Raw genomic sequence first — 10,617 nt, forward strand, 5'->3', positions numbered from 1 at the left:
CTCTTTTCGAAAATTGTTCCATTCGGTCTTTAGCACGTAACTTCGACTTGAGTTCATTGCCCACATCTTCAACGTTAACTTTTGATCGTACATTCGCAACGTTGGCCCCATTACTTGTACATCAAACTGGCCATTTGCATCTAGGAGCTCTTTCTCACGAGTCGTTAAAAATTCAAACGTCTCAAGTTGATTACACGGCATACTTAACCTGTTTTGGTCATCTTTCACATCATTATTGTACAACAACTTCTGAATTACTAACGTCAACTCTGAACCATTAATCTCATCACCCTCGATAAATTGCTTTAATCGCTCGGTTACATTGTTCGTAATCGGTGGTGTCTTTCAGTCTCTTTTCAATCGCCTTTTGCATTTGTCTTTTCATCTTCTTCATCTTTTTACTTTCTTGATCATCATCCTCGATATGCGAACATGTACGCTTGACTGCCGAATTTTTCTTCAGTTGTGATTCCATAACTTTGTTTGGTATTTCGATTTCAACGCCAAACAACTTAAACTTTCCATTTGGTAAGTTCTCTTTATGAAATTTATTGGGTAGCTCGATTTCAAAACCAAACAATTTAAAGAATCCATTTGCTTTGGACCTGAAATAAATCAAGAACATTAGTTATTATTTAAACAATTATGGCATATACACAGAAAGATCAATGGCGTTATATATGCTCAGACGTTCTTCTTCACATACAAATTAAATACATACTAGCTAGTAACTAACATTATAAAGTACTAATTAAACAATTAATACAAATTAGTAACATACATGCATGCATATATAATATAATACTGATACAATCATACAAATAAACAAATAATTATTTAATTATCAATCAAAAATTAAACTATCAGAATATAATGAGGGATTATTGTCTTCTAATTTTTACATATACAAGTTTTTTACTGACCTAGAAACTTGGTTTCATGAACATTTATACATATCACATATTATATTTATTGTATTTATGAAATTAAATAAAAGTAGAAGATTAAGAAATATATAAATTAACCTTTTGTTTGTGCCCAAGGTAAGAACGTCAACGCAAGAAGACTTCCTCAACGGAGAGTCGCGAACTTCCGATGGATCACCGGAAGTAAGAGCCATTGTAAGAAATTTATTTCCAATTAACAATTCAATAAGTTTTAAAGATGGCCGGAACGAAGAAAAAAATAATAAAACTCAGGAAATTAATTCGTAGATGTTTGATTAATCCCTACAAGCACTATGGTTATATATAGATATGGGTGTAGAGTTAATACTTGCGGGAGAGGTTTTCTATTGGTTATACAAAATATAATAATTGTAAATCTAATACAAATATGATTGTTACGGTATTAATTATGGAAACTATAGTTTCCATTTATGATAACTGGTGTGATTATCTGTTATACGTTTATGATTAATTAAAAATTCGATTCCAAATTCAAATTTGATAAAAAAATATTATTTCCAAATTCAAATTTGATAATATAATATTATTTAAATATCGATGATCATACAGAATAATTACGTAGCTAAGTTAGATATGTGTTCAAATAAATGTGGTATTATTACTAAGGAATTTTTTCGTAAAATTAGTTAGCTAGGCGTTCAAACACTTGAAGCCCATATATTTTAGACTCTTTATTTTTCTTTTTTGTGTTTTTTTTCTACATGTACGAAACTATATTTAAAAAATGATACGGACATGTTATTTGAACAAAATTGCTCAGTCAAAAATAATATTTAACATTGGAAGTCTTTGTAATTTACAAAAGTTGGATGGGAAGTTCGACTTATTAACGGGCGTTAATTTTTTTGTTAAATTAGCTTACATGCTATGGACGTAAGAGTAAAATAGTTATTTTTTGCGAAGAATAACGTAAAAGAAAAAATGTTTCATCGAACCGAGTACAAATCGGACATAACAATACAACAACCACATAAACATAAACCACGCAAAAGCCTGAGAAATCAAAACAAGTCTAAACAAACGATTAAACCCAAGTAAGCAAAAACGACCAAAATGGCAAAGGCAAACTGAAAACCTAAACATCCAAGACTACCAACAATACAACAAAGTAAAACCTAACCAAAACACAACTAACTTGGATCACGAGGCTACAAAACAGAAAAAAATAACCCGAATAAGCTGAACGAACCGAATAGTTATAGAAGAAACCAATTACTTTGTGATAGGATCTCCAACATCGTCTTCAATCCGTTTATTAACTTCTCGAATCTATCACCTAATTCAAATCTCGACAGATTCTGTCTTGGTCTTCTTGTTCTTGTTCTTAGGGTTAATAGTTTGTGTTCAACTTTGGCAAACAAAATAGAACTTCAAATATTAGTAGACGTCTCATTTACCACTTATGTCGAATTATGTTTGGAAAGTTTAAATTGAAATACACGAATTTGCTGCAACTACAAGGTTTTCATTGAAGGTGCAGTCATTCTAAATTTTAACCAGTGAGAGAATAAAAACCATATGAAATTCATTCTCAATGCAAAACCCATTCTGTGAATAAAGTCCAAACTAAGTCCTCAAAGCACAAATGCTCATTATCATAGATAAGAATAATATCTTAAATCATAAAACTCAAAATCTCTACAACTTCCTCCCAAAGATCAACCATTATGCCTTCTAATGACTTGTGTGTTTTATTCTATGAATGTAATGTAAGATAATCAAGTACTCCACGGGTCGGTTTCCGTCCTCACTTCAGACGGCTCCACAACTTCCGTCTCAGCTGACTCAGATGTTGACTCTGACTTTGGCTCGGACGAATCAATCGCACCTTCAGTTTCGTCAACTCTTCCCCACCTTCCTCCAAGAGCGACAGCCATCATCTCGTAAATCTTGCCACCCATCTCAGCTGGACTATCAGGCTATAAAAACATTCATTCCAATAACAAACCCAAATTTCAGTAAAACCCGATAACCAATAATAAACTCTAAAAGAACGATTAACATTAAGATACTTTTAAAAAATTAACAAACTCACAGTGAATCCGCTAGAAATCAAAGCTGTTTCATATAAAAGATCGACAGCTCTCTTCGCTTCCCCACTGTCTGGTGCGTTTTTACATGCAGCCTGCAATGTTCACACAAATGAACTTTTCAACATTGTAAATTTTACAAAAAATTAATACTTGAAATTAATGTTGACTTATTGACCTACGTTGACTTACATTTAAGTCCTTGATGATTGGATGGTCAGGGTTGACTTCAAGTATTCTTCTTCCCCTCATGAATTCCAACGTTGAAGTATCACCTAGGGTCTGAGCTTTCATTAACCTGAACAATTTAAACATAATTAACAAACAGAAGCAAAAAAAAACAACAAAAAAAAACACTTAATGTTTAACAAATTAGAATATAATACCGACCGTTCCATATTAGCGGACCAACCAAACTTGCCGGACACAAGAACACACGGAGAGGAACTCAAACGACTTGAGATTTGTACTTTTGCAACTTTATCACCGAGCTGTTGCTTCATCCAATCACAAAGAAGGATATACTCCTGCTTATTTTCTCTCTCTTTAACCTCATCGGCATCACCTTTAATATTCATATAAATAAAACATCTAATTTAATATTTATTTAAGATATCACTAAAAGAGGAATCACAGTGTGGTTCAACAAAACAGTTTGACTTGGATATTTGAAATTCAAGAAAAGATTTTTAGAAAATCAAAGGAATTATTTCTGTTAGAAAAGACTTGTACGATCAAAAGCATCAAATTAATTATTGAAAAGATTAGCTTCAAAACTTGTATACTCAACTTACCAAGCTCAAGATCTTCCTTGCTCACATCTACAAATTTCTTCTCTTTATACGTCTGAAGGTTCTGAATCGCCACCTCATCAATAGGTTCAACTAAATATAGCACCTGCAGAATTCCAAGAGATTAAAAAAAACTATATATAAATATTAATGGTCACATTTGGCCATTTATGTTGGTCGAATAACACTTCCACTTTGTAAGTCTAATTTATGTAGTAAAAAAACAATGTTGGAAAAGTTGTAAAACGGAGACGAGTCGGTCGGGACTTTGAAACGAATAGTCGGTGGATTCGGGGTCGAGTCGGACATCGACTAAGATTAACTTTTAGTAATATACATATTTAACACATATATTACACATAAATATTTCAATCGTAAGTATTTCAAACATCAAACATATGTATTGAGCACAAAATCCAAGTATAAAAGATATTAAAATTTTGACATGACTTTGACCAACTCAGGCCCGACTCAGACGACTTTGATTGACTTTTCAGCGTTTACCGACTAAGGGTATGTTTGGCAAAACTAGCTGGTAGCTAGTAGCTGTTAGCTTTTTATATGTATTTAGAGTAGTTGAAACTGTTAAAATAAAGAGTAAAGTAACAAAAAGTTAGTAGCTTTTTCTCAAACGATAGTTCAATTAGCTTTTAGCTTTTTCCCTCCCTTCAAAAAACATAAAACTCTTGTAACCAAACAGAACTTTTAACTTGATAGCAGCTTTTTCATAAGAGCTAGAAGCTAAAAGCTCTAAAAAGCTTCAAAAAACTTGTTGCTAAACATGCCCTAATTAGACGTTTTGGGCGAAATGGTAATTCAGACCGACTTTGATCGACTTTTCAGCATTTACCAACTAATTAGACATTTTTGGGTGTAACGAGATAATCTAGTCACAAAACCGACTAGTCGGCCAAGACGACCGACATTTACAACACTGAAAACAAGAAACATATACGCACCTCAATATTCTTTTGCACCAATTTCTCCAAAAAAGGAGCTGACTTGGCACTTTTCAAGCTATCTGTCGCAATATAATAAATAGCATTCTGCTTCTCATCCATGTTGTTGATATACTGATCTAAGCTTATCAATTCGTCCTCGCTCTTAGACGAAAAAAATCTCAGCAACGGGGTTATTCGTTTATGATTTCCAGTATCCTCGATACATCCCAACTTGACAAACTTACCGAAATTTTCCCAAAACTTTCTATAATCCTGAAATTATTTTATCATAAATGATTTAATAAATAACTCATATGTAAAAGATAATAAATGAAATGTTTAATTGAAATTTTAGTAACACCTCTTTGTTTTCGCTATCGGCAAGATCTTGTATCATGTCAAAAGTTTTCCTCACGAGTCTCTTTCGCATTATTCGAACCTGAAATTCAAGAAACAAAAGTCAATGAGCATGTATACAATATATAATATCTTGTAAAAATGTAATCTTAAAGGTTCAAAAGAATCAAACTTTATCATACGATGATAGAAAGGTACGGTTTTCCGACTATTTTCGTAATGGTTTGTAATAGGTTCTAGTCAAATGGTGTCTTTTAGACATTAGTCAAAACGGGTCAAACATGATCACAAAAACTACATCAACTTAAATTATAATTTAGCTTTGTTTGTTTTGATAGTACAATGGATTAGGAGGTAATGTGCATCTAAATGGTATAACATAGTAGGCGACTCAACCAATTTGACCCGTTTAAATCTAAACATGACCTCAATTAACCCATTTTTAAGTAAACGGGTGAAACATGATTCACCAAAAATAAACCTGTGTTGTATATTTTAATCAAGACTAGTAAAAATGGGATCTTTAGCATACAATTCGACTTTCTTGAAGAATCTCTCTAGAAACATTGAGAGGCAAATCATTAGAATCCACCACACCCTTTACAAAGCTCAAGTATCTCGGGAACTGCATATCAAGAATCAAGTTAGACAAATTTATTTGATAACGTTTCAAAAAAATTAACTTTTAAATTTGAAGCAAAACACTAACCAATTCACCATCAAAATCATCTGAAATGAATACACGCTTCACATAAAGACGAATGTTCTTTGTTTTGGGATTTACTACGTCTTCATTGTTCATTGGTGCCATTCCAGGGATGTAAACTACACTTCTAAACTCAACTTCACCCTATATAATAAATAAATTGTAATTATTATTCCTAAAATATTACTCACGAGCGAAAAAATGAAAAGATATTAAAAACGGTAAATACCTCAGTCGTGAAGTGAGTGTGTGCAAGAGGGTCCAAAAACTCATTAAACGCCTTCTTGTAGAATTCGTTGTATTGATCTTTTTCAATTTCCTTTGGATTCCTCATCTGCATATAAAATCATATAATCAGTAAACAACGAAGCATACATATATGCGAGTATATTGTATAAAAACTTACCCAAATAGGTTTCGTCTCGTTTGCCAATTCCCAATCCCAATACTTTTCAGTTTTAGTCTTCTTTTTCTTCTCACCCTGAAAACAAACAAAAACCAACCAGAATTACTTCTTTCTGCAAATGAAGCATACCACTCTGTATATCATAAACCAAAGGTGGCAATATGGGTAGGTCATACAGACTGGATGGGTCAAATCGACTCATTAATAGTGGACGGGTCAAATTAGCAGTATTACCTCCGGTGGTGTTTCTTCTCCCTCCTTTGGTTCTTCCTCTTCCTCTACCTGAACAGGAAAAAAAGAATTTAATGCTGCAATTTATACTCAACAATTTCAGTTTGTGGGCCCCGTAAGTCCGTCATAGAGCCCAAAGAAAATTTATATGCATGTATTTTCTATGAAAATAGAAGTTACCTCAACTGTCCTTGATTTCTCTTGCCATGTGTATATAGGGAACGAAACAAATTGTGAGTAATTTTTCACCAAACCCTGAATCCTGCTTGGCTCAGTAAACTCATATTTGTCATCGTCCTATGTAAAAACAAAAAGAAGATTGTCAATTTTAGTTGATACCAATTTTTGAATTTATATGTGTAGCACAGTCAGATAATTTCACAGATATTACATGGTCTTATCATCAGAAACGCTCCTATAAGCAAAAAGATTACGATTTGTAAAAAAAAAAAAAAAAAAAATGTCAAGAATACCTTCAAATAAAGTGTTATTTCTGTTCCACGTTGTCTCTGTTTCTCGGGATCAGTTTCTTCTCGAACTACATACGAGCTGCTATCGGCTGCAGCTTCCCAAACGTATTGCTTGTCAGACCTGGGACTTTTTGTGGATACAATCACCTGTTTGGATACAAGATTTAATATCAGCTTATTTAGCTAAAAATACAGAGTAAGAGACTAGAGTAATGAGTTAAATGGGTCCATGTAGACATAATTATTTAAAATAACTGATCAAAACACTAATATCCAAACCTTAAGATTCTATAACTAGTAGAACTATATAGGAGATTTATATGCATCTAAAATTATAATACACTTTGGACGACCTTTGCAAGTCATATATGGTCAGATTCACTAAGTTGTGCCCGTTGTAACCATTTCAGTTTGCCACAAAAAAAAATTTAATGTATCCAATATATAGACCAAAACCGACATTCTCCTAGATGGGTCAAAAATGCCGCCTCCAATTTAAGTTCCTAACAACCATGCTAATAATTGACAAAAAAAAAAAAAAATTGGATAAATTGTAGATGAGAACCTTTTCAGCAACCAGAAAAGCCGAATAGAACCCCACACCAAATTGACCAATCAAACTGTTATCACTTCCAAGATCCTTGTTCTCCTACAGCACACACACAAAAAGAAAAAAGAAAAGAAAATTACAACTAACAAACTAATGTATATACTGGTTAACAAGTTACATAATTATGCGCGCATAAAAAAAAAGTACCTTGAGAGCATTCAAGAACTTAGAAGTACCACTTTGGGCAATAGTTCCAAGATTATCTATCAGCTCCTCTCGGGTCATCCCAATACCAGTATCTCTACAAATGATCATAATACATGCATGTTTTAGTAACTCTTGTATATAAGTTATTCATCTGAGTTTATATAAAAGTTATCAATCTATCTATCAGCTTATATAAAAGTTATTAATCTTACGAAATGGTGATGGTCCCTTTCTCTGGATCGGGTTTTATACGGATCTCAAGCTCACCAGCATCCCCAAGTAAAGACGCATCCGTTACACTTAAAAATCTCAGTTTATCAAGTGCATCACTCGCATTACTGAAATATAGAAACATAAATAATTATATATATAAATATAAATATCTAATCACTTATAAGCATAGCACAAAGACAATGTCTTTACCTCACAAGCTCCCTGAGGAAGATTTCCTTGTGACTGTATAGACTATGAACAATCAAATTCATCAATCTAGAAACCTGCACCCAAAATTTACAAATTATAACTTTCAAAACCACTAAGTAATTTATTTAAACACATACTGGACCAACATGATAATGATTAATGATTAATGAACCACAAATTTAAAATTACAAATCTTGTCATATAAGAAGGCATATTTAATTTAATCACAATAACCAACTGAACATAACCATGGAAAAAAAAAAACTATGAAAATGGGTAAAAGCAAATAAAATATAAATTGCAGTAGACCACAAAGATTTTACAAAACTATATCATAAAACAAAGCACAGTTCAACACAAGTATAAAACCATCATAAATTTCAAACATTTCCATTAAAAAGTAACAACTTTTTATTACTAAAACACACACCTAATTACAAAAGTATGTCACACAACAAATTAAAGATAAACCTCAGAGGGGGGAGAAGGAAATTTGGGTAAAACCTAGTTCATATTCATATTCATATTCATATCCATTCATATATGAATAATAATAAGAAACCCACCTCAGCTTGGTACTCATATTTCTCACCAGATGTTTCAGTGGCTTCTTTTTCAGCAACAGCAGCACCCTCACACCTAACAACCACACTATTACCTCTTGTACCCACATTCCATTTCAACCCAGAACAAGAAAAGCTGTTGCTTTTAAACCCATTTGGAATCAAGAAAGCGTTTCTTGAAGATGATTTAATTTGGGTGTTTGATTTTGATGAAAAAAGTGGGAGTGATGATGGGGTTAAACTTCTGCTTAAAACAGGAGCCATAATCTTGAAGTCCCAAGATGAAAGTTGTAATCTTTTTTTAATTTTTAGGTTGGATTGAAGGAGATAAAATGGGGGCTGCAAATTACTATAGGTGAAAACCCCTTGTTTGGAGAAAGAGGGGTTTTAGGTGAGATGAAAGATGATTCTAGAAAGAGGCCGGCAATAATTTTGGATGTTTTCACGATGTAGTGATGTAAGGTGTAGATGTTGCCATTTCATCAGCCGTTACATTATCTTCTTTCCTTATTATTTTAAAAAAAACTGTTAAAGTCAAAAATAGTCTACAAACTTACACAAATGTATCGATGTCATCCACAAATTCATTTCCGTCCTACTGTCGCCTACAAACTTTCAAAAAGTGTACCAATGTAAACAAAAATTTTCAAAAAGTGTATCAATATAAACAAAAATGACTTGATACCGGCTAAACCGGTTAAAAATGATATCAAATCAACACGTGTCGTTCGTGAATTGGATCTTAATTTTTTTTTTTTTAAATATCAGGTCAAATTTAGTATTCAACAGGTCAAAAATATAAAATGTTGATATTAGCACATTTTTTGAAAGTTTGTAGGCGACAGTTGGACGGAAATGAGTTTGTGGGCGACATCGGTACATTTGTGTAAGTTTGTAGCCTATTTTTGAATTTAACCCTTAAAAAAAACAAAAGAAAAAAATGTGTATGGATCAAAACTAGAGCTTACAACCTACGAGAACCAACAATCAATCGTAAGAACCATGACCCAACAAATAAGCTAAGAAACACAACCGAAGAGAGTGCCCAATCATTACGATAACGAAAGATTAAACACCATCTAAGGGAGTATAATACTAGCTAAACAAAATCCTCTTTTTAAGCTCAACCAGGGCTTTGGGGGTTTCTTTGGAATTGATATGAATCATGTCGACCCTTTTAGCAACGAGATTCAACATAACTAAAAGCAGAATTCGAATTGAGATTGGTTTTGCAACATTCGAGTCCTCGATCATGGGGTTTTTTTTTTTACAGACGGCCTTGCCAAATTTGGAAGCAACGGAAGCAAAGTCAAACGAATCCTTTGAAACCCCACTGAACTCCAAAAACTCATTCTCAACCGGTACCGAAGACCCAAAATTCGAAGACGGAGAAGGCCCATTATTAGTAGTAGGAACTGAAGATAAATCCCTTATCCGCACATTGATCGTATGATTAACACACGTAGATTGGTACCTTACCAATGAGCATATCTTTGTACAGAGTATAATGGTTTTGAACTAAAATGTGTTAACGCGGTATGAGAATCTGAAAACATAGGGGCCTGGGAAACCAAAGTCGAACCACGATCCTTTAACCCACAATCATCCAGATGCTTCGCCTCACATAACAAAACATTATCTCCGCACGAATCTAACAACTCTATAGGACATGGATCAACATGATTAACATCTAAAGCATAGGATTAACATCTGAAACATCATATACATGTACTGTATCAATCAGTGAGCCAATTGCATCATTCACAATGTTAGGCGCATCATCTAGAACATGAGATCTCGAAGCCTGATTGCCTTTGTCCAAATGATTGGAGTACACTTCTTGCCCGACAAGAGTGGGTCCTATATTAACACCAACATCATCACCAATTCACCACCAATTGAACCATATCTAGTGTCAACCAACTCCTAAATTTAGATCTTTTCGCCAAGCCAAACTGCACGGTTAGACTTAGC

The 10,617-nt window shown here is 33.4% G+C and overlaps 1 protein-coding gene across 1 annotated transcript; it reads right to left on the reverse strand.

The window, feature by feature from the left end:
- Nucleotides 1–2,468: 2,468 nt before the first annotated feature.
- LOC139862249 (heat shock protein 90-5, chloroplastic-like) lies at nucleotides 2,469–9,044 on the reverse strand. Its single transcript, XM_071850821.1, has 19 exons — nucleotides 8,647–9,044; nucleotides 8,081–8,154; nucleotides 7,870–7,995; nucleotides 7,658–7,751; nucleotides 7,466–7,549; nucleotides 6,904–7,047; nucleotides 6,611–6,727; nucleotides 6,434–6,481; nucleotides 6,200–6,274; nucleotides 6,023–6,127; nucleotides 5,797–5,937; nucleotides 5,620–5,712; nucleotides 5,092–5,169; nucleotides 4,749–5,003; nucleotides 3,793–3,895; nucleotides 3,389–3,563; nucleotides 3,191–3,296; nucleotides 3,004–3,093; nucleotides 2,469–2,887 (listed from the first exon to the last, which is right to left on the reverse strand). Exons 1-19 carry the CDS (start codon nucleotides 8,905–8,907, stop codon nucleotides 2,687–2,689), a joined length of 2,370 nt encoding a protein of 789 aa, XP_071706922.1. The 5' UTR covers nucleotides 8,908–9,044; the 3' UTR covers nucleotides 2,469–2,686.
- Nucleotides 9,045–10,617: the final 1,573 nt, after the last annotated feature.

This window comes from Rutidosis leptorrhynchoides, chromosome 8, assembly GCF_046630445.1.
Source record: "Rutidosis leptorrhynchoides isolate AG116_Rl617_1_P2 chromosome 8, CSIRO_AGI_Rlap_v1, whole genome shotgun sequence".
Classification (NCBI taxonomy): domain Eukaryota; kingdom Viridiplantae; phylum Streptophyta; class Magnoliopsida; order Asterales; family Asteraceae; genus Rutidosis; species Rutidosis leptorrhynchoides.